Below are 27,126 nucleotides of genomic sequence, written 5' to 3' on the forward strand. Positions count from 1 at the left end.
TCACCAATTCAAGATTATTATTCACCATCATCATCACCATTAACTATTCCAAATACATGCGATTCATCACCAATTCCAACATATAGTAATAAAACCGCACCAAATTATCAATTTTCTGGTAATGGTAATGCTTTAAAACAAACTACTGGTATCCCAAATACAAGTGCACCTGTTTTTGTTACTTCATCTGGTTCAACAGGTGAGTTTAGTTATTATAATTATGTCGAGCACAGTTTATTGAACCAAATTAACTTGACATCTCACCCAATTATCCATCAACAACAATTTGGTAGTGTTCCAACCATTTCATCATCAACTCCATCATCACCAAATCAAATTACAACTGTTACCAATAGTAGCCATATTGCTCATAACACCCATCATCATCATCAACAACCACAACAACAACAACAACAACCAATTTTGATGGGTATTTCAAGCCATAATATTATACATAATATGAGTGAAGAAGAAATTGAAAAACCATTCAATGCAAAGAAATTCCAAGATGATTTAAGATCAATTGTACCAGGTTATGATGAAAACCATAATATTTTATCAGAGTCATCAGGTCACTCAGAATCATCACAAAGTGATTATGATGATCTTTCCGAGCAACGTCAGGTTAGTGTCAAAAAGAGAGGTAGAGAACAAGAAGAAATTGATGTTTCTGGTTTAACCGTTTTACCACGCGAAAAAGTTTTAAAACTTACAAGTAAAGAGATTGAAGATTATGTTTCCCGTTTAAAGCAAAACCATGTTCTCACTCAATCCGAAGAGAAAGATTTAAAGAAGCAAAGACGTTTAGTAAAGAATCGTGAATATGCTTCACAATCTCGTTCTCGTAGAAAGGTTTATGTCGAAAATATTGAATCAAAACTCCAAAAAACCAATCAAGACTGCATGAGCATCAAAACTCAATTAAATCAAGTCAAAGAAGAAAATAAAATGTTAAAAAAACAATTGTACAGTATAGTTTCAACCCTTAAATCTGATTCTTCTTTGGCCCAAGCTTTTGGAAAATTATTTGCTCCATTAGGTAATAACAAACCATCATCCACTACTACCTTATTTGTAAGTTATTTTATTATTTTTAAAATTAAAATTAAAATTAAATACTAATTTTTTTTTCTTTTATTATTTAGATTTTCATATTTTTATTCTCTTTTACATTTTTATTCAAATCACCAATTTCATTTAACTCACCATCTTCTACTATTACTTTTAATTCAGAGTATGTTTTAATTATTTATAAAAAAAAAAAAAAAAAAAAAAATTCAAATATTAATTTTAAATTATTTTATAGTAGTGCATCTTTACAACGTAATTTATTGGAGTTTGATGAGCCAACCGCTGCACCAAGCTCTGAATGGAAGAGAGCTATTTTAGAAGAAACAAAACAATATATTGATAACTTGGTAGATTCAGTTTATTCAAATATTAGATTTAAAGAGGTATCAGAAACTAAATTAAATACTGAAACATTCTTACCAATTGACAGTAAAGAAAATAATACTACCGATAAAAAACAAGTAGAAACCACCATCACCGCAGATGATGAAATTACAAATATTTTTGGTAAAGTTTCATTAGATGATGCTGAACCAGAAAAATGTAAAAATAACGAAAATACTTTTGATGATTTTAAAGAAACTTTAAGATCGAATTCTCCACCTTTAACACAATAAAATATCATTTTTTTTTACATATATATAAAATAATTAATAAATTTTTATGTCGGTCAAAACCGAGAAAGTTTTCTTATTAAAAAATTTTTATCATTGAGAATCACTGAGTTAATAAAGAGAGAAACGCTCAATAATAGTTTTATAATAAAAATTAATTTATATATTCAAAAAGTCTTAATTTATTTTACAACAGTTCGGGTATGAAGGTTTACCATGTAAAGCTTTACAAAGATTGGAGTTTTTATTTTTACAAAGATCTTTTTGATTTACAAGATCATCAATAATTTTTTGACAGCCATCCAGAGTGGGTTTACATATTAAAGTTTCATTACAGCAACCACCTTCCACCAGTGGCACAGGGGCATAAGGTCCATATTCAGCACAAGCTGGGGGAACTTTAGAAAAGAAAGAAAATAAAAATAGTTCACTCTTTTGTATTTTATTAAAAAAATTAAATAAATTAAAAAATAGTTTACCCCCTTTATAATTTATTAAAAATTAAAAAAATTAAATAATTAAAAAAACTTTTGACCCTTTTTGTAATTTAAAAAAAAATAATTTTATTTATTTTTTCTATTTAAATTTAAATTATTTAATATTTTTTTAAATTACATTAGGTTTATATAAATATTTTAAATAAAATAAAAAACTTATTATTTTAAATATAATGGATAAATCATTTAATAACAACCTCCACAACCACAATTTTACTTTGTATGGTTTTCTTCCAGATGAAGATTTCCTTTGGGATAATATTTTTTATATGGGAGGTTGCACAGAAGAATGTCGTCAAAACTATATAAAAGCACTCGAGGAATTATCTGATGCCATAAAAGGACATATTAGCATAATTAAATCAATAAAAAAAAATGAAGATGGAACTCTCCCTTCTATTTATCTGGGAGATGTCAATGCTTTTTATGAAGGCACAAATATAATGAATCCCAACATTCAAGATTTTTTTAACGTTAACTTGCTAGACTTAAATCTCTCTTATTTAAAAAAGGGCAGTTTTTCCAATGAAAAAGAAAAGAAAGAAAATAAAAAATAAAAATCACTTCTTTAAAAGTTTATTTTCTCTTTTTTTATAATTTATTTTCTTTTGATATTTTATTGTGTATTATTTCATATTCCACCTTCATTACTGATGGATTATAACCATTACCGATGTTTTCAATCCTTTCATTATATTTCGTTATTCTGCTTATTATATCACTTTTTATCTTTTCAAATGAGTTTAAAAATGATTCTGTTACTTTTTCTTTATCTATTAAATTTCATTTTTGGTACTTTCAATGAAATCAATATTGGAATCTTTAGTTATTTCCTGTTTTTCTTTATATTTTTCTTTAAATTGTTTTAATTTTGATATTATTTCTTTTAATTGGCCTGTTAAAAATTCATTCTCCAAAGTAAAGATACGACCCCACCCGCGAAATGAGGGGTTTAATCACGAGTATAAAATTTATATAAATTAATAAAAAATAAAATAGGGATCAAGATTTAGGTTATTTTTAGAAAAACAGGGGTTTCTTAGCTTTGGGTCAAATTGGTCATTTTTAAAGTAAATTTCATTGTCCAAGGTTTTTTTTATTTTTTATTGTAAAAAAAAAAAAAAAATAGTTTATAATATTATAAAAGCTGTTTAAAAATCAATAAAAAAACATTTAAATCATAATAAATTTATACTAATTTTATACTAGTTTTATAAATAATTTTATAAATAATTTTATATTTATTTATAAAACTTATAAATAATATAAAAATGATTTTAACTTTTTTTTATTTCATAAAATAAAACTTTTTTTTTTATGTCGATGTGGTGGTTGTATCGGTGGTGGTATTGTTGGTTTCTACATTATTATTATTGTTGTCGTTTTTAATGCCACTATTGTTTTCTTTTTTTTTATTATCCAATTCATTAATATTAATTGGGGTTTTAGATTGTTCAAATAAATCGAGTATATTGCTGTTATTGCTATTTTCACTATCGAATGGTTTCATGAATTTTCCTCTAACCCAAACTCTATACATTGAAATCATCTTCTTTCTATTTCTTAATTCTCTGGTGTCGTATTGTGAAACTAAAGTTTTAAATCCAGCTGCTTCAAAAATTTCTGCTAATTTTTGGATGGTAAAGAAATAGGTTCTGGTTCCATCAGCACGAAGATAAAAATTGTCATCGATTTTTTTACCTTTCTTTGACATAAAACGTAATTGGGTCATATCATATAAACCGTAATCTCTTACATATAAAATGCCACCTGGTTTTAAAGCCTAAAATAAAATAAGATAAAATAAAAATATAATTAGTATCAATATTGATATAAAGATAAATAGTAAATAAAACTTTACCTTAAATAAAGAGTTTGCAACATTTGACATTTTTTCAGGTGAAATTGCAGATAATACAAAAATCATTAACATTAAATCGATCGAGTTATCTTTGATTATTGATTGAGGTAAATCTTCGGTAGCAATATCGCAAACAAATGCTTTAAGCTGGTTTTCGTTGTATGTTGGATTTGATTTAACTAAATTAACTGCGTGTGGACTAAAATCGAAAACATTAAAGTATTTCTCTGGATTTAATTTTAAAAGTGGGTAAACAGTTGCGCCTGTACCACATCCGATTTCTAAAACTTGAAGTTTATTAATTTCATTACCATTCTTGTCGACTGTTAGTTCTTTAATACATTTGTTCCAACCCTCTTTAATTGCTACAGGATCGCCTAAAGCTGCAATCTTTTCTCTTCTCTCTTTTTCGAATCTTTGTTGTTTCTCTAAATCTCTTTGATCTTGGTATAATGGTTCTTCTTTAGTTGTGTTTTCACCTTCATCAAAAAATAAAAATGTTTGATCTCTTGTAAGTTTTAATGGATTTAATTCTGGAAACTCTAAATGTAAATAATTTCTATCTTTAAAGAATTTATCATTATTTTTTTTATAAAATTTATCCCAATAATCCATAGCGTTAGTTTCATGGTGATCTCTATCGTTTTCTGAAAGTTTTTCTGTTTCTTTTTCAACCATCATCTTTGCTGTCTATTAAAAAATAAAATAAAATAAAATAAATATATTAGTTTTTTTATTGTATATGTTGGATAAATATATTTTTTAACTGTTATTTACCTGTTCTCTAACTGTATCCCAATCCACATCATCCCATGAGGTTTCTGTTTGAATTTCCTCGACACTTTGTTTATCTTCATCTTTACAAAACTTATAGTTTACATCTGTCCATGTTCTTTTAGAACCAACTGTTGGTTCATTCTTTTATTTTTTTTATTTTTTTGGTTATTATAATATTATTATTATTATTATTAGTATAATTATTATGTTATAATGTTTGTAGTAGGTGTAGTAGTATCAGTATTGGTACATTCTGTCATTACAGTATCATTTTTCTTTTCTTCCATTTTATATACACTATCACTTGTGCATTAATTAATTTTTTAAAAAATAGTCGTTTTTTTTTTTTTTAAAAAAATTTATATAAATTTTTTTTTTTATAAAATTTAAAAATATTTTATTTTTATAAATATAATCTTAATTTCTCCACACAAAAAAAAACTATTCAAATGTTAAACTTTTCGCATAAAAAATACTAATCAAAACCAATTCAATTTCCCATATTAAAAAAAAAAACTCTAATATAAAAAATTTTTACACCTTAAAAAAACCAATCGCTTCTCGCATTAACATTATAATATAAAAAAAGCACTAAAATTTTTATGTGGTTAAGGGTTTTTTTTTTAAATAGGATATAGAAATGTGTAAATAAAGTTGTTAAAGTTAATAAATAAATAGATTTATTATATTTGAAAAAATATTTATCAAATCTAAATCTGATAAATTAAAAATATTTTATAATTGCTTATAAAACTTTTTTTTTTTTAATATTTAAATTAATTTAATAAATCGAAAATTTTTAGTGTAATGGAGGGGTTGGTAATGGTCTTCTTTTTGCTACTGGCGCTGTGGGATGTTGTTCATTATGTACATTATTGGTGGCGTTTGGTGATGGCTTTGGTGTTTGGGGCAATGGGTGATTTGGGATTGGTGGTAATGGGTGATTTGGTGGTTGATGGTGAGGTAAAGGGGTAGGTAAAGGCCTAGATACATGATTGGTTTGTTGTTGTTGGTGTTGTTGAATATGATTTAAAATGAGTGTAGTTTCAGCACTGGTGGTAGATGATCTTTTTCTAAAAGGTGCTGCTGGTTTATGGGGTATAGAGTTTACTAATTTTGGGGCCTGTTTAATTTCCAAATCTTGCATTTGACTATTAATATTGTTATCATCATTATTAAGATTGTTTTCAGAGTTGGTTCTTTGGGTTGGTAATGGTCTTTGGGGTTTGTTTATATTATTATTTACATGGTTTTCGGTTTTAGTTATATCTGGATCTACATTGTTTCTTGGTGGGGGTGGTCTAGATTTTGGGGCTGATGGAGGTAAAATTGGTGTTGATTTTCCCAATGGGTGTGATGATGGATTTGTTGATTGTGGTAAAGGTTTAAAGGCTGAAGCTTCTGGTGCTGCTGGTTGTGAGTTTGCTCTAATTGGCTTTCTAATTGGTTGTAATGTTTGTTGAACTGGTTGTGAATTTACAGGTTTTAAATTGTTATTATTAGCATTGGTGTTTGTATTTGGGTTCGAAACAAATACAGGTGGAGGCTTTTGAAATCTTTGAGGTTGAAATTCTGGTGATTGATATTTTTGTTCGCTATTATTATTACTGTTTATATTTTTTAATACTACTGGAGTCGTTATGGGTATCATTGGTCTCAAATTACCATGGCTTAGTGTAGTTGGTAATGGAACACCTCTTATTGGTCTATTTAACGAGGCTCCAAGATGGAGATCAGATTGGGATCTATTTAATTCTTTTTCCTTTTCCTTTTCCTTTTCTTTTTCTTTTTCTTTTTCTTTAGTTGAAATTTTATTTTTTAATTTTCTAAATGTGCTATAGTGTTCTTTATTTGATAGACCAGCTGATGAGTTTGGTATATTATCAGTGTTTGATAAATGATGATTTTGAATTGATGATGTTGATGAGTGTTCTTTTGAACCTGATGGGTCTATATCAAAGCTACTAAATGAATTTGATCTTTTTTTTTCCATAAATATTGAGTTTAATCTTTCTATATGATTTCTACCTGATTGAGGGGATGATGATGAGCTTGATGAGGTTGAGGCAGTTGAGGTATGCTCTTTTTCACTAATACCTATATAGTCATAACAAAATAAACACACTCTAACTGGTTTATTCTTTTTTACATTTGATATTAACCTCTTATGCGGACTACAACTACCGCAAACAACTTTACCACAATTTCTGCAATGATGCTATTATAAAAAAAATAATATAATGTTAGTTATTACAATAATAAACAAATAATAATAATAAATAGTAATACGTACTCTTCTATTAATAAGTGTAAAAACATCATTACAAAACATACATTTTACAGCTTCTTTATCAGGTATCCAAACTGGAACTTCTTCAGAATTTAAATTATGATCATAGGCACCTTTACTTGTTTCGATTCTGCTGTTATCTAATAGTTCTTTAAAATCGTTTAACCAATTCATTTTTTCTTTTAAGGTTTCGCAATATACTGTAAATGATTTTTCAGTTGAAGAAACAATTTGAAAAGCATTTTTTTGATTGTCACGATCTTTAACATCTTTAATCTTATTGATATCCTTTAATAGTAGTAATCTATGAAATGTGAAAGAATGATTTGCTGAATTTGGTGGTGGTTGAAATTTAAGGGGTATTCCATTTGCATCCAATTGTTGCTGCTGTTGTTGTAAATTGGTTGAAGTACAATACATTAAGGCATCTGAAAATAAAAAGAACCATCTAAATTTATCCTCTTTTCTACAAACTTTCATTAATCCACCTTCTCTAACAAATAATCTAGTGTTGGTTGTAATCTAAACAAAACAAAAATATTAGTATTAAGTAAAAGAAATAAATATATTTGAATAATGATAAATTATATTTACTTTTGGTCCGCCAACTAAATTTGCTTGAATTTGTTCAACTTTTAAAAAATTTTGATGATGTCTAATTTTTTCATTTATTGACCTTGTTATTGATGCTGCTAGTTGGGTTGCTTTTTCATAAAGGGTATAGTCTGGATGTGATTTATCTGTTTGTTTTACAACTTCATTAAATAGTAATTGATAACGTACCATACGTTGAACTGGCATAATTAAGAATGAGGGTAAATCTAATCTACTACCATTTAGAGGATTCTCTTTCACTGATTGTAAAAAGTGTGAGAATAATGGCTTTTTTTCGGTGATTTTGCTAAGATTCTCTACTAAATTTGAATGATTAAAACTATAGGGTATAAACAATTCTTTAATTTTTTTCTCTTTTGATAAAAATACTGATGCAATATCTTCTGATCCCTCTTGAAATTTCTTTTTCATCTCTCCTATTATTTCAATACAAAAATCTCGAATTTGTTCAATATTTGAAAAAATTTCTAATATAGTACTATTATCTAAAGCTTGTTGTTGTCTACATCCTTCTAAATAAAACTTTTAAATAATAAATAAAGAGTATTAGTATATATCTTAATAACATATAGGGTTATATTGGATTTTAGTTTGATGGTTACATGTATAAAATGATTTAAATGTGACAATAATGATTTTTCAGATGTAAAAATTTCAAAAATACATTTGCTTCTATGTGATAGGCTTAAATAGATTTGTTCTTCTTCATAATTTACAGTTTCGGTATCATATTGTATTATCGTTTCTAATGTAATGGTTGTTGATGAATGAGGTGTTGTATTTGTGGATGATGCATCTACTATAGGTGTGGAGTTGGATGATGTAATATTTGAGCTAGTATCATCATAATATTGTTCATTACTATTATTTGTATTTTCATCATAGTATTGTTGGTCATATTGTTGTTGGTCATATTGTTGGTCATAATACTGTTGATCATATTGGCTATCATCATAATATTGTTGTTGGTCATCGTAGTATTGTTGATCATAGCTATAGTTTTCATCATAATATTGTTGGTCATACTGTTGTTGTGTTCCTTCCATTTTATAAAATAGTTTATTTTTTCCTCGCTATATTTTTTATAGCTAAATGTTGTATTAATACTATTATAAAAGTTATATTGTATTAATATTATTATTTGTTTATTTTATTAAACTTAAAAATTTAAAAATTTTTAAAAAAAAAAAAAATAAAATAAATTAAATAAATAAAAAATAAATAAATTAAAAATAAAAAAATTTAATAAATTTTAAAAAAGAAAAAGAACCTTAGAGTGGTATTTGTGTGTATAATGGAAACTATTTTACTATAGAAAAAATTTGTGTGTTGTGGGTATATATTAGTGTGTGATATTAATAATGTGGTATTTATTTATTAATTAATACAATAATATCTATTTCTATAGAATCTTTAGATTACACACTCTAAGAAAGAAAAAATAAATAAATAAAAATAAATAAATAAATAAATAAATAAATATAATATAATATAATATAATATAATATAATATAATATCAATAAAAAAAAAAAAAAATAAATTTAAAATTAAAAAAAAATTAAAAAAATATCTATTTTTTTTTTTTTACAGTTGGATTTATTTATTTTTTATTGCGGTTGACACTTAGGAAATCATGATACTATCTTTAAAATTTTTTTTTTCCCATAGGGAATATTAAAAAATCGCATACCAATAATATAAATCTACCAGGTTTTTTTTAAAATAATAAAAATATTAATTTATCAAATTTATAATTTAATCAATAACTATAAATAAATTTTGTTATAATGGATTTATATAAAATTTGTATTTTATTCTTTTTTTTATTTTTTATTTTATTAATTTTTTGCAAACAAATTTCGATAAACCCACTAAATGCATGGACCGCCTCTAATGATTTTTTTTATTTTTTTATTTAAAAAGGAATGTTCGCTTTATTTATTTTTTTATCTTTTAATTATATTTTTTTTTTTAATATTATTTTTCATAACAAACATGGTTCCATAGAGTTTGATGTTGAGGAGCAGTGACAGTACCATCTAAATGTTGGAATTCATGTACGAAATATACCGAGAATTTATATAGCATTTCATCACCTAAATGACGATTATTAAATTGTCTGCAAATATAACGACCCATTTCCAACCTCATTGAATCTGAATTTGCTTGATTGTAACCATTCTCCCAATATTTGAACCAACGATGATTACCATATGATTTGTAGAAAGGATTTGGTTTTTCAAAATTCACAACTGTATTAATGTTGAAATTAAAGATGCCTTCATTTTTGAACAACTCTACCTTGGTACCATCTTCTAATTCACCATGTATTACATGCCACCAATGGGTCTTTGGAGGTGCTGGGCTAAACATATTCCAACCTTGATCTAAACGGAATGTATAGGCTATGAAGCTTAAGTTATAGTTGTATCCTAAATCAATCTTGAATGTATTGCAATTGTAGGCTAAAATATACCAACAAATGAAAAACATAAATATGTTATTTAATACTGAACACCAACGTGGGAATGATGGAATTGGATTCTTTCTCTTACTATAGATCGATCTTTTACCAGAAACTACTTGATTTTGCTGTGAACGACTGTGGAAAAGTTGAATTGTTTTACCCCAAAAATCCGAGAGTTTATTTGGAACATATTTACAACACCATGCAATAGGGAAGAGTAGTGGTGATTTGCTTAATATATAATTTAATGCATGAATATTTCTCTTTCTGATACCATTTGAATCAATAGATACCAGCCAATCATCACCAACTAGTTCTTTATTGTAATAGTTTGAGGTTGATGAATTTAAGCTACCACTGGATTTGTTATTCATATTTGGGGATGAACGACGACGGCTGCTAAGTGAAGTTTCTTGTTGGTCAGATTCGTCAGTATCATCATCTGATGTATTGTTATTATTGATTGGGTTATTGGCATTGTCATTTATATTATGGAAAGTTGATAGTGATATATTTTCATTTTGGGTGATATGTGTTAATGGTGAAAAATATGCAGTACCCGGAACAATAAAGAAAGTCTTTATGGCTAATGCAAGTTTTTGACTGAAAGGACTGGTGGTGTTATAGTAAACTTTTGGTGGACGTTGGCCCTTTAGTATTTTCCTTTCACACCATCTAAAGAATATTTCCCAAACTGGTGTTGGAATATTTATAAGTTGGGCACCTGCAGTAACCCAAAAGAATAAACCTAATCTTAAACACATTACAAAACCTACATGCATTGCTATAAAGCCGAGTGCGCTGAAGAATCTAAACCAATCAGTATAAACTGGGGAGAAAATAAAGAATATACCAATTAATTCCCATTTAGCAACTGCAATTGTTAAAACTCTATAAGATTAATTAATAAATAAATTTGTTAATATTTTTTAATTTTTAAAATATAATTATTAAAATTTACCTTATTATTGGTCTGAAATGTAATATTAGTTTTGCAAAATCAGTTGCAAAATAATCTAAAGTAATTGCATAGAAAGTGGCTTCACCGTTACGCCACTCCTCACCAGTTTTGTGGAAATAGGAAGTAACATACATACATCCCATTTGTAAAAGAACACAGGCAGTTGCAAATGAAAGATAACGATAGGAGTTTGGATCTCTGTGATGATGAGAGTATGATTCCTTTTCTTTTTCAAATAAACCAATTTCAATATTTGATTCGCCAACTACACTTCCACTGTTACCAGGATTGTTGAGTAATCCATTTCCACTTGTATTAAGGCCACTATCAATACTAATGTTAAGAGGATTACTTGCACCATTGGCACTGTTATGAGAATCTAATAATGGTTGGTTGTGTTCATTATCAATATTGCCGGAAGCTATTGAGATGGAGTTGTTTGTTAGGCTATTGTTCATTCTTGAGGGAGATGAGGAACCAATTGGTTGTTCATTATAAAAAGTGGCTTTATCGACTGAGAAATATTCGGCAGTTGGTAAAAAAATATTGATAAATAACATACAACGGAAGAAAACATCACCACCATGACCAACAACACCATTATATGCTTGCAATGAAATTGTCATAAACCAAGTTAGGGTTGAGAAGGTTTTGGTACGGTACCCAATTAGCATTAATAATGCAAAAAATATATGAAGTGAAAATAAAATTGCTTGAAAATGTACAGATGAGTTCATTAGATGAACAACATAAAAATAATTACTGCTGTATCTTTGAATGATTAGGTGTCTTGGCATTATACCTTCATCAGTGTACATTACACGCAAATCTACTCCTCTTTCTATAACATCGCCAATTACACATAATGCCATTGCCACTCTGAACAATGCCATTGATCTATAGTCACAACCAAACATACATGTTAATTTATGTTTAATGTAACTTAGTGTGTTTCTTTTTTTATTATTATTATTATCTTTTAAACTATTACTATTGATATTATTAATATTATTATTATTATCCTTTAAGTTATTACTATTATTTTTATTTTTTATCTTCCCCATTTTTTATTATTTTATTTATAATAAATCTTATAAATATTTACTTATATTTATAAAATTATATTATTTAAAAAAAAAAAAAAATATTCAAAAAAATAAAATTAAAATTAAAATTATTTAAAATAATTTAAGACAAAAAAACACTATATTAAATTCATATAATTTTTTTCTATTTAGGTATTGTTATTATTATTACTATTACTATTATTGTTAATAATTTATTACTATAGTGTGTGTTTGGGTTATTGTTTTATTTATATCTAGAGCTTTAATACAATAGTAGATAAAATGTTAGAAAAAAATATGAAAATTTAATTTATATATAAATATTTAATTAATATATATTTACTGTTGCAAAATAAAAATAATATTTTCTATTTTAAATATTTTTGTAACAAGTTAAAATAAAAAAAAAACAATATGATTTATTAAAATGATTTAATAATCAATTTCTTTCTTTGTTGTATATATTTTGTATAAAAACAAAACAAAAAATAAAAAATAACAAAAATTAAAAAAAAAGAAAATTTAATATTTAAAAAAAAAAAAAAAATTTAAATATAAATGTGTGTTTAAGTGTGAGTGAGTATGTGTGTGTTAGCGTGATTATATTATAGCCGCCATAAATTGTTTATATGTGATATGCATCAAAATAGATTTTTAAAAAAAAAAAAAAACAAAAACAAAAATAGAAAATAGAAAATTTTTTTATTTGGAAAAAATAGGCAATATAATATGAATATTTGGTATATCTAAATTTTTTTTTTTTTTTGTAATATTAACCTTTTTCAAATTTTGTGTGTGTCTGTGTGTTGTGTGTTTTATTACTATAAAAATACATATAAAAAAAATTAATAATAGTGATATTTTCATACAACAAACACCTTATCATACTACTACCACCATGCTGATTTTTAAAATTGTATTTTTTTACAAATTAGGATGAATTTAAAATGATGATTGTAAATTGTCAATAAATTAGTATTTTCATTTTTGTACATACAATTCTATAGCTCCAATGAGAATGGGGGGTGGTATAGATTTAAATTACAATTTATTCTTTTTTAGTATTGTTATTGATTCTATATGTTATTTCTTAAAAAGATAGTGACAGTGAATTCACCTGATAATTCTAAATATATATAAATTATTTAAAAGTAATAAACATGAAAAAAAAAAAAAAAAAAAGAAAAAATAAAAATAGATTTTACTATAATAGTTATAAAAAAATTAAACAAAACAATTAAATAAATAATTAAATTAAAAAAAAAAAAAAAAAAAAAAAAAATATAAATTTAAATATAAAATATGAAAAAAAAAAAAAAACTTTAAAGTTGCAAAACCAGTTATTAAATTAAAAAAAAATAAAAAAACAATTTTATACAAATTTTATTTAAAAATAGTTTAGTTTTTAATTTCTACACTATTATCCTCATGGGAGTTATTATCATTGTTATTGTCATTATTTAAAGTTTCGTTATTGTTATTACTATTAATAATTTGAATATTATTTATCGGATGAACTGATAATTTAATTCTTTTAATTGAGTTTTCTAATTTTTGTTTTAATATGTTATCCAAGCATTCTACTTGAAGTGATTCTAAATGGATTAAAGCTTTTTGACCATCTAAGTCGAAAATTAAAATTAAAGGATTGGTTTCATCGGTTGTCATTTTTCCATATTGTTCTTCTAATAATGATCTTACTTGAGTTATTAAATCTAAATTTGCAGATTGTTTTCTTGATTTTTTATTTAAAACTTTAATATTTACAATATTATCTGGATCTGATTGATCACCTATTGGTGTTTCTTCGTCTTTTAACCTTTTTTCTAATTTTTCCTCTTGGTCTTTTAGGTTTTCAGTGTTTATTTCCTCTTTGATGTCGTTTAATGATTGAGATAATGGATTTCTAACTTTGATACTAAGTGGATTAGATTCGATTTGTGATACCAATGCTATAATAGAGTCGCATATCATATCGTTAACAGTGTTGGAGTTCCATTCTAATACAATTGAAACACCGATATTATAGGTTAATTTAATTTCATTATAGATGGTAATGATTGGCTTGATAGAGTTGGTATTGACATCACGTTCTTCACTCTCCTCGATATTGTCATAGATTTGTTCTAATGTGCTGTAAAGTATGTGATAGTTTTGAGCGAATGGTATGGTAAGTTTTTGCTTGATGGTGTTTGTTTTTAAATTTGTATAGTTGTGAATATCGTTTGGAGCGACAATATGATGAATGAAATCTTTGGTGACCAAGATACCTTGAACGAGATCTCCTTGTTGAGGAGCACTGGTTAAAACGGATCCTAATGTTTTGGCAACTTTTTCAGGTCTAAATTCTAGACTTACTGATTGCGCATTCTTTGGTGTCAATACATTGATGGATTTGAAACGACCGATTAATGCATTACGAAGACGTGACATTTCATTGGCATCTCCATGAACCAGAACAACGTGTGGGGGCTGTATCTCTTGAATGAACTCTGATGTTTGAAGGAAATCAGAGTGAGCACTGAATGATACATAGCTTACAGAAAGATTTAATGGAACACTAACATTATCTAGACGGGTAATTTCAGTTGGTTCACTCATAATGTGTTTGGCTAATGTACCCTCTACAGAATAACCAGGAATAACAACACCATTTCTTTTACTTGTACACCAACGTTCAAATAGCTGACGTGATAAACCGCTTTGAAGCATACCAGGACTTGCCATAAAAACGCATGGACCATTATCATCAAAAGATTCGATACCTTTAATATTTGAAATATATTTGAATTCAAAAGGATTTGATACATCGAATTGAGCACGAACACGGTCATTCATCATATTGATATAGGTACGATAAACACCCATACACTTTTTGGCTAATGCTGAGGCATAATAAATTGGGATTCCATGGAGTGAAGGGTTGGCAATCCAATATTCATCTAAAATTAATAATAACTCTTGAGCTCTACCTAAAGCGAAAACCGGAATCAAACAACGTCCTCCTCTTGAAACTACATCGTGTACTGATGTTGTAAAACGTTTTTCACGCTCTAGTCTAGGTTCATGTACTTGAACACCATAGGTTGATTCAATAATTAAAACATCAACCTTGACAGGTGGGGTTTCTGCTCCCATTAAATGTCTATCTTCTTGTCTTGAAAAATCACCTGTATATAAAATCTTGACACCTGCTATTTCCACCATAAACATTGCTGCACCCAACACATGCCCTGCATTAAAACATGTAACCTTGATACCATTATGTTCCACTTTTTGTCTATAACGCACTTTTTCAATCTTTTCTAGACTACTGTTTAAATCCTTTTCATCAAATAGCATATCGTCATCTCTTGTAATTGTTGTAACTTTAACAAAATCTGCTAATAACATTCCATAAATTGCTTTGGTTGGATGTGTCATAAAAACTCTACCTGAAAATTTAGTTTTACCAACAAAATAGGGTACTGCTGCTGCATGATCTAAATGAAAACTATGAAAAACAAATATATTATTAGTATTGATATTGATATTGTATCTATTATATCTCAATCTATTTAGAAATACCTACTGACTGACTAATAATAAATCAATATCTGGAATATCTGACTCAACCGAATCAAAAAATGGTAATGAAACTAAACCTGAATATGCTGGATGTACACCACAGTCAAACATAATCTTTTTTCCTTTATATTTTAATAAAACACATGAACGACCTACTTCATTTCCACTTCCAATTGGTGTAATTTCTAAAATATCATCATCTTCAGTACCTCCTTTTAACGGTCTTTTTAAATGATTTTGATTATGGTGATATCTATGATGATGGTGGTGATGTACCATCTTTTAGTATATATATTAATTAATATTTTATCTTTAAATAAAAAAATAAAAAATAAAAAAGATAAATTATTTCCCAAAAATAAATTATAATTATTTTAAAAAAAAAAAATTAAATTTAAAATTTTTTTAAAAAAAAAAAAAAAAAAAAAAAATTTTTTTTAAATTTTAATTATTTTTTTTTTCAATGAAATAAACAACCATAATTAAATCAATCATAAATGTGGAGAAATAACACCGGCAATAATTGGACTTCAAGTTAATATGATAATACTTTTTAAATGTAATTTAAAAAATATAATTTATATAATAGTTTATATTGGAGTTATATTTTTAAATATTTTTAAATAGTATTATTATATTTTATACAAGGTAGCAGGTAAAAGGTCAATAAAAAGGTTCATAGATTCGTGAAGAATTTTCCTTATAAAAGAGTAGCTTAGAAAACAGATAGAACAATTATAGGAAAAAGTGGTAAAACGGTAAATAATTTTAAATGTTTTACCTTTAGAATAAAAAAAAAAAATTATAAAATACATTTTAATTAAAAATTATTTATTTTTATTATTATATACAAAACTTTATTTAATTTTATTTATTTTCTAATAATTGAGATATTTTAATTAAAGATATAATGTTGAAATATAAAAATTTAGATTTGCTATTGACGTTGGTGTAAGCGGTTGGATAGCAGATGGATATAATTTGATAACCAATTTAAAAACAATAATTACAAAGATTAAACAAAAACCCCAATGTTTAATTTGTGACATAAAATGAGCTGATACTGAAAATGAAACGAGATAAACCCCAATGTTTGAATGTGACTTTATATGAGCTGATACTGAAAATGAAACGAGAAAAACCCCAATGTTTGAATGTGACTTTATATGAGCTGATACTAAAAAAGAAAAAAAAAAACCCCAATGTTTAATTTATGACTTAAGACGTGACGACGTTGACCTTGGAAAAGAAAGAATAAAGAGAAACCCTGAAAATTGATTTGTGAATTATATAATGCCGATACAGAAAAAGATAAGAAAACCCAGTGATTGATTGCGACCTAAAATGAGCAGATATGGAAAAAGAAAAATACAAGAACCCTAATTTATAGTTTGCGTATTGAAACGTGTGTTGTGACCTAATATGAGCAGATATGGAAAAAGAAAAAAACAAGAACCTTAATGAATTGTTTGCGACTTGAAACGTGTTGACTTTGAATAAGAGAAAACAAAAACCCAATATTTGAATAGAGAATTAAAATAAGTTGATACCGAAGAAAGTTGTTACCTTAAGAGTTGTTTTGATATACGACCTTAAATTTAAGCATTGGTTACTTTCTACATAAATTATTAAAAGAAATTAATTAATATATATTTATTAAGTACAGATATGAATGTGTAAATTACTTACTATGATGTCGTGAAACTCTTGTCTACAATTTGGGCAGGTATTTATACGTTCAGACCATTGCTCGATACATCTGTAACAAAATTTATGAAGGCAATCGATTATACCCATTTCATTAGTATCGACAAAATTAAGACAAATTGTGCATTTGTCATCACTTTCTGAACGTTCCCTTTCCAAATTCTCTCTTTCTAATTGTTGTCTTTCTTCCCTCTCTCTTTGTTCTCTATCCCTTTGGATTCTTTCTTCTCTTTCTCTCTCCTCCCTTTGTCTTTCTCTTTCTTCTCTTATTCTTTGTCTTTCTTGTATTGCTCTTGCTCTTTCCTCTCTTTCCTCTCTTTGTCTTATTCTTTCTGCTCTCTCTCTATCTTTTTGGATTCTTTGTAATCTATCTCTTTCTGATTTTTCCCTATATTCTCTTTCTTCTTGCATTCTTTCAAATCTTTTTCTTTCTAATCCTTCTTTTATTTGTCTCTCTTTTTCTAAAATTTGGATTCTTTCTATTTCTGCCCTTTCTCTGTATTCATTTGAAATTCTTTCTATAATTTTGAGTCTTTCCAATTTTTCCATTTCTTCTCTTTCTTTTTCTTTTTTTAATTTTTCCATTTCAATAAATTGCTTTACTTTATTTAAACTCTCTTCATCTTCGAGTTTATATTTTTTGGAAATTTGTCTATCACTATCATTATCTAATTCCAATGGTCTCTTCTTCATTGGATGATTGCCAGTTGATGTTGGTTCTCCTGAATAGAAAATAGTACTTGATACTGGCTTTCTAAATGTTTTTCTGTTTGATAATGATGAACCTGCAGAGTTGTTACTTGATTCAGATTCAAAAAATGGATAGACAGATGCCGAGTTTTTTGATGCAATTGTGGATGGAGTGGATGGAATTGGTGGTGGAATTTGGGTATTAATTAATTGAGATGAAATTGAGTCGAAAAATTGAGATTGTGGTTGATGGTGTGATGGGGCACAAGTAGAATCAAATTGGTCTGGTGGGGCACAAGTGGAGTCAAATTGGTCTGGTGGGGCACAAGTGGAATCAAATTGGTGTGGTGGGGCACAAATGGAATCAAATTGGTGTGGTGGGGCACAAGTGGAGTCAAATTGCTGTGGTGGGGCACAGGTGGAATCAAATTGGTCTGGTGGGGCACAAGTGGAGTCAAATTGCTGTGGTGGGTCACAAGTGGAGTCAAATTGCTGTGGTGGGGCACAAGTAGAATCAAATTGGTCTGGTGGGGCACAAGTGGAATCAAATTGGTGTGGTGGGGCACAAATGGAATCAAATTGCTGTGGTAGGGCACAAGTGGAGTCAAATTGCTGTGGTGGGGCACAGGAGGAATCAAATTGGTCTGGTGGGGCACAGGTGGAGTCAAATTGGTCTGGTGGGGCACAAGTGGAGTCAAATTGCTGTGGTGGGGCACTAGTGGAATCAAATTGATGGTTTGGTTTTAAATTCTGTGGGTTTTGATGAATATGAATTTGATCAGCTAAATTGTTGTTGATTTTGTTATAACGTTGTGTATTGGTTATATAGCTATTATTATTGTAATTATTGTTGATTGTGTTATAATTTTGTGTGTAGGTTATATTGCTATTATTATTGCAATTATTATTGTTATTACTATTGTTAATGTTATTGATTGCAAAATATTTATTTATTAAATAAACTGAAAAAATAATAGCAAATAATATATAAAAAACAATCATTAATTGATCCATTTTTAAATGGTAATTAATAAATAGTTATTGAATGTGTAGATTATTATTATAAAAAAATAAAAGTATGATTATTTGTATGTATATGATTATTTGTATGTATATGATTATTTGTATGTGATTAAAATAATAATGAAAAAAAAAAAAAAATCCTTTATAAATACTATAAAAAAAATGTAAATTAAAAAAAAAAATGTCAATTAAAAAAAATAAAAAAAAATTAAAATTATCCAAACACTAAAAAAAGAAAATAGTAAATTAAAAAAAAATTAAAATTTTTAAAATTTTTAAACTTTACCACAAAAAGAAATGGAATCTAAACAATCATTGATAAAAACTAAACAGTGGGTTAAAAGTAAAAGGAAAAGTGTGGTTGATTATTATAATGATAAAATTTTTTAAAAAAGTTAAACAGTGGTTAAATGTATATGGAAAAAGTGTTTAGTTAATTATTATAATATAAAAAATTAATTAATAACAGTTTTTAAATTATATGTAAAGATTCCTTAATATTAAAGTTACTATTTTAAATTATATAACCATTTTAATTTTTTTTTATATATTAGATTTTGCATTTTTTATAATTTTAAAAATAATGCAATGTGAGTTACCAAAAATTGAATTGTAATGAATATAGATATTTAAATTATTTAATGTCAAATTTTAAAATAATAATGCTATCCAATAATTTAAATAAAAAAAAAAAATAAAAAAAAATAATTGTTTAATATAGTTAAAATGTTTTAATATAATAAATAGTTTATTAGTTCTTTTTTAAAAAAAGTTATTTAAATTTAAAAAAATGATGAAATATTTACAAGTTAAAAAAATAAAAAAAATAAAAAATATAAATAAATATAAATAGTTAATTAATTAAAATAACTATTGGTACTATTTATAATATCTTCCCATTTTCTTAACATTGAGTCAATGGTTCCTTGTTTAAAACCTTTAGAGATATAATCATCCATACCTGAATCTAAACATTTCTTGAATATTTCAGGGTCATTGTGGGCAGTTAATGCAATGATGACTATTTTGTTTCTTCCTTTTGAAGCTTCCATTTCCTTTTTTCTAATAATTTTTGTACATTCGAAACCATTTATAACTGGCATTTCACAATCCATAAAGATGAATTGAGGATTAATTTGATCTAAAACTGCTAAAGCTTTTTCTGAGGAGTTGTAACAATGACATTCAAATTCGCTACGGTTTTCAAAGAGTTTATTGAAGAGTTTTAAACCAATAACATTATCGTCTATTACCATGATTTTGGTTGGTAAACGTGGGGATAATGAGTTTGGTGATTGAGCCAAAGACGAGTTGGATGCGCCTCCAATTTGACTATCAACTTCACCAATGGTTGGGTAAGAACCATTTTGGGTGTTGTTGGTGCTTGGACCACTAAAACTGTATGAACGAGGAGTGGCTGCATTTCTTTCTTCTAAAACTTCCTTCATTCTTAATTCCGATAATTCTCTTGAGTTTTCAAACATTATGATATCAATTGAGTGTCTTCTAGTAACACGACCATAATTAAATGATTGTTGTTGTTGTTGTTGTTGTTGGACTTGTTGTAATTGTTGTTGTAATTGTTGTTGTTGAGATTGGGATGATGATGCTGAAATTGGTGGTAAACTACCAGTGGCTGGTGTTGTAGAAATAACGGGGGATGATGTTAGGGTTTCACTAATTTGGCTTGGCAATGAGGAGGGTGATGATAAGGATGATTGTTGACGTGATGAACGGAGTGGTGGTGAGATTGGGTTGGTTTCTTGTTGTTCAAGTTCGATTAATTTTGGGTTCTTTAAACGTGGTGATGGTGAGTCATAAATTAAAGAGGTTGTGTTACTATTTGCGCTACTTCCATTTCCAATTCTATTTAATGATAATGATAGTCTTCTAAAGTTACTTTCTTTATTAATAACGTGTGGGGTTGAATTAATTTGATGGTGGTGATGTGTTGTGGTGTTTGGAGTTGAGGAAGGTGTTGGTAATAATGGTGTTGCTGAGGAATTATCACCTAAAGTATTATTGATTATATTTGTATTATTTGTAAAGCATGTGGTGCTTGATGGCATTGAATGTTCTGGCATACTTGCTAATAAACATGCGATTAAGTGAGATTGACGGAATGGTTTAGTTAGTTTTGAAGTACCAAAGCCCATTTCATTTACCATAGATCTATCAGATGACATTGATATTAATCCAATTCTACCAAATTCGAAACGATTAAATGCCTCTTTGAATTGAATAAAGTCTCTAAATTCAATGCTATCAATATCGATCATTACAACTTCAATTGGTTTTCTCTTAAAGTCAATCTTTAATTGAGAGTAGGCTTCTTTAAGATCAGAACAAGTGGTAACTTCGCAACTCCAACCCTCTAAATATTGGCATAAAACTTTTTGAACAAATGGATTCTTATCAACAACTAATACTGAAAGACCATTAAAGTTTTGAACTGGACATGGTAATTGTTTTGGATTGGTCTCCAATGGAATGACAAAGTGGAAAGTGCAACCAGCTTCACCTTGAGCTGCATTTGATGAACACCAAATTTTACCTCCCATTAACTCTACTAAATCTTTAGAGATTGCTAAACCTAAACCACTACCTAAAGCCTCTTGAATGGTACCACCATTATTAACTTGTGAGAAACCAGAGAATAATTTTGAAATATGTTCTTCTTTAATACCAATACCACTATCCTTAACTTTAAAGTGCAATGACATTATATTTTGATCACCTTCACTTTCACCATTATTATTTGATTTATTTTCTGTTACAGTTGGTTCAACTGAAATACAAACTTGACCTTTATTTGTATATTTAATACCATTACCTAATAAATTTACTGTATGAATCAAATAATTTATAAAAATAAAATTAATATGAATGTTAAAAAATTTATATTTAGAAAAAAAAAAAAACTTACATAAAACTTGTCTTAATCTAATTGGATCACCATAAAAGCTTAATGGACAATGAATAAATACAAATGAGGCAATTTGAAGACTCTTGCTTTGAGCTTGAGGTGAAACCATAGCACATACATCTTCAATGATATGACAAAGATTGAAATCTACATTATTTAATGTTAATTTGCCTGATCTAATTCTCTTGTAATCTAAAACATTTGAAACCAATTCTAAAAGAGTATTTGCTGAAGTATCGATAATAGAAAGATATTCATTTTGAGTAACTGTAAGAATAGTTGATCTAAACAATTGAATAGAGGCGATTACACTGTGAATTGGAGTTCTTAATTCGTGGGATAAATGTGAAATCATATCAATTGATTTATTATTTAACATACTATCAAAACTAAAATGATTTGGCATTTTTCTTGGTGATGCTTTTGGTGAATATGGAGCATTGCATGTAGTATATTGACTGGATGAAGATCTTGGTGATAAGGTACTGTTTTCAACACTACCTGGTCTTGGTGTAGATGGTCTGGATGATGAAGATCCATTGGATGATGAGGATCTTGGTGATAATGGACTTGAACTATTTGCTGATGAAGATCTTGGTGATAAGGCACTATTGGATGAAGATCTTGGTGACAATGTATTATTAGCATTGCTTCTTGGTGATAATGGGTTTGAACCATTTGTTGATGATGATCTTGGTGATAAAGCAGAGTTGCCATTATTATTGTTATTTCTTGGTGATAAAGCAGAGTTACCATTACTACTATTGTTTCTTGGTGATAATGGATTGTTACCATTATTTCTTGGTGACAAGGCATTGTTAACAGCAGATGATCTTGGTGATAAATTGTTATTTGAGGAAGATAAAGATCTTGGTGAGAAGGCATTTAAAACTAATTTCAATGGTTGTGGTGATAAATCCTTTAAAGACAATACTAAATAGCTATTGGATACAAATGGTAGAACGGTCATTTGCATTTCGAATGGAATGGATGGATCGATATTATTAATGTAATTGAGACCTTTAAAGAATATTGTATTGATATTGAAGTTTGAGTCATTTACATTCTTTGAAAACTTTGATTTTAAAAACTGTTCCAAGTGTTTTTTGTCATCGTTAAAGATTAAACTAAGGAAATTGAATTTTGAATTTGAATTTGATTGAACTGAATTCATGCCATTGATTTCATTGTAATTGGAGAAAATACTTTTAATACTATCGGATACAGAGATAATTGTCAATTCTTTATCAATGATTATGATGGATCCACTAAAAATCTTGATGTTTTTAAATGCATTCAAGTCTTCCTCCATCATTGAGCACGATTCGTCATCTGATTCCATAATTGATGATGTTTCACAGCCATATCCTGACTCTTCTTCTGATTCCATAAAATCTTTCTTCATTTTATTAATTTCACTTTTTTCATTAATTACTTCTATATTATTCTTTAAGTCTTGATTATTATTGTTGCTGCTGTTGCTGTTGTTATCACTATCATCATCGATTTTAAAAAACTCTTTAAGTTGTTTTATTCTTTCAATTGAAAATTCTTGTCCAACAGGCTCCTCTTCAGATTGATCCATTTCATCATTAATTTCTACAATTTTATTACTACTATTGATAAGATTACCATTTAAATTTGAATAGTAAAGTTCCTCTTCTGAAAAATAACTATTTACACTATCATTAATACCATAACTATTTAACAAATTTGACTCTTGTATACAATGATTAATTTTTTCTTCTATTTCACTGAATAAATAATTTAAGTTATCAAAACTATTTTGTTCATAATCTTCAAAGTATTCCTCTTCTTCTATTTGATCTTCGTTGCTATAATCTGCTACTTCTTCTCCATCTACAAAGTCTTCGTTGTTATTAATATTATCACTATTATTACTAATATCAGTTGGCTCTACTATATTATTAAAATCTGTACTATTATTATTACTATTATTATTATTACTATTACTAAAAATATTTATATTTTTCTTTAAAGATTTATTTAAAAAAATATATGATAATATTAAAAATGGTGATAAAATAACTACTGAGAAAATTAAATTATCAATATTAAAAAATTGCATCATTGGCAATACCATTTTTTACTATCTATAATCTTTATTGTTATTGTTGCTATTGTGTTGATGAATAAATTACTATTATTGTTTTTTTTTTTTTTGGTTTCTGATTGTTTTTTCTTTTTTTTTTTTTGATTTTTTTTATTAATACTTTTGGTAATTTGATTGACGATTTATTTTATAAAAATATTTACAGATTATATATTTAACTAAAAACTGATTGTTATTTGTTAAATATATTTTATTGATTTATAATTATTATCACTTTAAAAAATTCGATTGTAAGTAATTTTATTCTGATTATTATTATACAATTGAGTGTGTGTGAGTAAGTGAGTAAGTGTGTTATTTTATTTTTAAAATTATTATTTGTGTGTTACTATTATTATTGTTATTGTTTATTATTATTATAATTAATATATACAAATTTTATGACTATTGTTGTAATTAGTAAGAAAAAAGAGAATAAAAAAAAAAAAGGTAATTAATAATTTGGAATAAAGAATTAAATATAAAATAAAATAAAAATTAAGGAAACCGTATGTTGGAATGAAAAAAAATAAAAAAGAGAGAATAAAAAAAAAGAAAAAGGAATTAAAATAAAAATTAAAAATAAATAAAAATAATAAAAAAGAATAAATAATAGATTAGGAATTAATAAATAATTTTGAATTATTACATGCACACACAACTATTACTATTTCTAATACTACAAGATAAAAACTAAACAACTTTGTTATATATTACAAAATTACACCACATATAAAATAAATAAAAATATAAAATATAAAAAAACTTTTAAAAATCACACCCCCCAAAAAAAATTAAACATAAACAACAAAAATAATAATAATATTTAAAAAACATTATTTAAAATATTTTTAAATTTTAAAATTAAAGTATAAAAAAGTCTAAAAATAAAAAAACATATGTATAATTATAATATTCTATTTTATTGCTTTATTATTTTTACTATTTATTTATTTTTTATTTTATGTATACTGTGTGTTTTTAAAAAAAAAAAACAATATAAAAATAAAATAAAAATGAATTTAAAAATAATAATAAAAATAATAAGAGTTTTTTCAAAAGTATAAGAAATTTAAATAAAGTTTATAATTGTTTTTTATACATGCAGGCCAACTTGACGTAGCACATAAAGACGAAATGTCGTGTGTGTGTTTTTGTGGGTGTGTTTACAAATTGTGTTTATGTGATTGATGATTTTTTAAAAAAAATTTTAAAAATTATTGAAAAGACAAAACAAGATCACAAAAATATGAAAACAAAATTAATATATATTGTAATATAGTATAATCAATATTATAGTATAAAAATAGATAAAAAACAAAAAAATCCAAAATTAACTCTTTTCTTTGTTTTTTTTTAATGTGATAATAATAAATGTGATAATGATGTAATGTGATAAAACTGATTTAATTATTATTTATATTTTACTCTCTGATGATGAAGTTGAATATAAAGCTAAAAATAAATATTATATTAAAAAAAAAAAAAATAAAAAAAAATAAAAAATACAATAAAAGTGTATATTTTAAAATAAAAATTGTTTTTTAATTAAAATATTAAAAATAATAATAATTTAAAAAATTAAATAAAAAAAAACAAACCTTAAAAGTAGAGGTGATAAAAAGATTTGTGTTAAAAAACGATTGTTTTCATATATGTATATATTTAAATAAGTTTTATAATAATACAGTTGTTATTGAAGGTATTTTTGTTGTTGTTGTGGTGGTGTTTTTTTGTTGTTGTTGTTTGTTATGGAGTAAGAAAATGTGTGCGTGGGTGGGTTGTGTGTTGTGGTGTGTTGTATTTAATGTTTTATTAAATCATCAAAGAAACGAAGCCAACCACAAAGAAAAAATTAAAAAAATAAAAACAAAAAGAATTAAAATTAGAATTAAATACCAATTAATATTATTTTATGATTTTATTGATATTATATAATATATCATATTATATGATTTAATTTTTATAATATGATATAGTGGTATAGGTAATATTATAGTGTGAGGGTGTGTGGTTTATTTTTTATTTTTATATTTTATATTTTAATAAAATGCAAATGAATTTTTGTAATCATAAAAAAAAAATAAAAAAAAATAAAAAAAAAATAAAAAGTGGTTGAATGTGGTTTATTAATTATGATGTCTGTGTATGTGTGTGGTATATGTCTTTTTGAATATGTACATATATATAATTCTTTCTGGATAGTGATTATAATTATTATTATTAATTTAATTTTAAATTTTAAAATTTTAATAAAAAAAATTATGTGTGTACCTTTTTCTTTTTTTTTTGTTGTTGAAGATAATGATTTTAAAATAAAATTTTATATTAAATTAAAAGAAATTTTTTTTTTTTTTTTGCCATAGGTCTCTTATATCATAAAATTATGTGATTTGATTAAAAATGTATATTGAAAATTTGTAAAAAAAGTTTTCACCGAAAATCACGCACACTCACATACAATTTTTATAAATTGGTTGGAGTGTGATTTAATTTAAAAAAAAAAAATTTAAAATTTTTGAAAATTTTTTTTTTTTTGGATTGTAATCATTTATGCCCCAACATTATTTATGTGGGTGCAAAAAAAATAAAAAATAAAAAACCTTCATACAAATGGGTTAAAAATGATAATTGTGTAAAAGAGATTTTAAAAATAATATATACTAAATTAATCACATTTAGTTATGTCTATGTGTGTGTATTGAAATAAAATTATAGCGGATTATGATTTAATTTTAAAACAAAACAAAACAAAAAAAAAAATACAATATTTAACCACTCCAATTAAGGTTTGGTGATGTAAATATAAAAAAAAAAAGTTTAGTTTATTTTTAAATCATATGATTATAATTATTGTTTAATCTTTCCAAAATAGTATA

The 27,126-nt window shown here is 26.0% G+C and overlaps 8 protein-coding genes across 8 annotated transcripts; 2 read left to right on the plus strand and 6 right to left on the minus strand.

Annotated features, from left to right (window-relative positions):
- Positions 1 to 409: 409 nt before the first annotated feature.
- bzpJ (uncharacterized protein) lies at positions 410 to 1,726 on the plus strand. Its single transcript, XM_003293239.1, has 3 exons — positions 410 to 1,074; positions 1,146 to 1,234; positions 1,307 to 1,726. The coding sequence occupies exons 1-3, from the start codon at positions 427 to 429 to the stop codon at positions 1,686 to 1,688; spliced, it is 1,119 nt and encodes a 372-aa protein (XP_003293287.1). The 5' UTR covers positions 410 to 426; the 3' UTR covers positions 1,689 to 1,726.
- Positions 1,727 to 2,355: 629 nt separating this feature from the next.
- Positions 2,356 to 2,739, plus strand: DICPUDRAFT_158100 (uncharacterized protein; the record flags this gene model as incomplete). Its single annotated transcript, XM_003293240.1, has 1 exon — positions 2,356 to 2,739. The coding sequence occupies one exon, from the start codon at positions 2,356 to 2,358 to the stop codon at positions 2,737 to 2,739; it is 384 nt and encodes a 127-aa protein (XP_003293288.1).
- A 758-nt stretch (positions 2,740 to 3,497) lies between these two features.
- DICPUDRAFT_83855 (uncharacterized protein) lies at positions 3,498 to 5,107 on the minus strand (the record flags this gene model as incomplete). The annotated part of the gene is made up of 4 exons (XM_003293241.1): positions 3,498 to 3,965; positions 4,044 to 4,733; positions 4,821 to 4,961; positions 5,084 to 5,107. 4 exons carry the CDS (start codon positions 5,105 to 5,107, stop codon positions 3,498 to 3,500), a joined length of 1,323 nt encoding a protein of 440 aa, XP_003293289.1.
- A 512-nt stretch (positions 5,108 to 5,619) lies between these two features.
- Positions 5,620 to 8,771, minus strand: DICPUDRAFT_158102 (uncharacterized protein; the record flags this gene model as incomplete). Its single annotated transcript, XM_003293242.1, has 4 exons — positions 5,620 to 7,038; positions 7,114 to 7,632; positions 7,705 to 8,247; positions 8,292 to 8,771. 4 exons carry the CDS (start codon positions 8,769 to 8,771, stop codon positions 5,620 to 5,622), a joined length of 2,961 nt encoding a protein of 986 aa, XP_003293290.1.
- Positions 8,772 to 9,703: 932 nt separating this feature from the next.
- DICPUDRAFT_158103 (uncharacterized protein) lies at positions 9,704 to 12,218 on the minus strand (the record flags this gene model as incomplete). The annotated part of the gene is made up of 2 exons (XM_003293243.1): positions 9,704 to 11,084; positions 11,155 to 12,218. The coding sequence occupies 2 exons, from the start codon at positions 12,216 to 12,218 to the stop codon at positions 9,704 to 9,706; spliced, it is 2,445 nt and encodes an 814-aa protein (XP_003293291.1).
- Positions 12,219 to 13,619: 1,401 nt separating this feature from the next.
- On the minus strand, positions 13,620 to 16,067 carry DICPUDRAFT_158104 (uncharacterized protein; the record flags this gene model as incomplete). The annotated part of the gene is made up of 2 exons (XM_003293244.1): positions 13,620 to 15,714; positions 15,793 to 16,067. 2 exons carry the CDS (start codon positions 16,065 to 16,067, stop codon positions 13,620 to 13,622), a joined length of 2,370 nt encoding a protein of 789 aa, XP_003293292.1.
- Positions 16,068 to 18,443: 2,376 nt separating this feature from the next.
- Positions 18,444 to 18,848, minus strand: DICPUDRAFT_11178 (uncharacterized protein; the record flags this gene model as incomplete). The annotated part of the gene is made up of 1 exon (XM_003293245.1): positions 18,444 to 18,848. A coding segment is annotated over one exon (405 nt), but the record flags the coding sequence as incomplete, so codon positions are not given.
- Positions 18,849 to 20,065: 1,217 nt separating this feature from the next.
- Positions 20,066 to 24,238, minus strand: DHKC (uncharacterized protein; the record flags this gene model as incomplete). Its single annotated transcript, XM_003293246.1, has 2 exons — positions 20,066 to 22,041; positions 22,135 to 24,238. 2 exons carry the CDS (start codon positions 24,236 to 24,238, stop codon positions 20,066 to 20,068), a joined length of 4,080 nt encoding a protein of 1,359 aa, XP_003293294.1.
- Between the last annotated feature and the right edge of the window lie 2,888 nt (positions 24,239 to 27,126).

Source organism: Dictyostelium purpureum (genome assembly GCF_000190715.1).
Source record: "Dictyostelium purpureum unplaced genomic scaffold DICPUscaffold_411, whole genome shotgun sequence".
In the NCBI taxonomy this organism is placed as follows: domain Eukaryota; phylum Evosea; class Eumycetozoa; order Dictyosteliales; family Dictyosteliaceae; genus Dictyostelium; species Dictyostelium purpureum.

Bases quoted from the DNA above. Each gene is read 5' to 3' on its own strand.
- bzpJ (XM_003293239.1), top strand. From the start codon at position 427: ATGGGTATTTCAAGCCATAATATTATACATAATATGAGTGAAGAAGAA. The intron at 1,075-1,145 runs GTAAGTTATTTT...TTTATTATTTAG, and splicing joins CATCCACTACTACCTTATTT to ATTTTCATATTTTTATTCTC. The intron at 1,235-1,306 runs GTATGTTTTAAT...ATTATTTTATAG, and splicing joins ACTATTACTTTTAATTCAGA to TAGTGCATCTTTACAACGTA.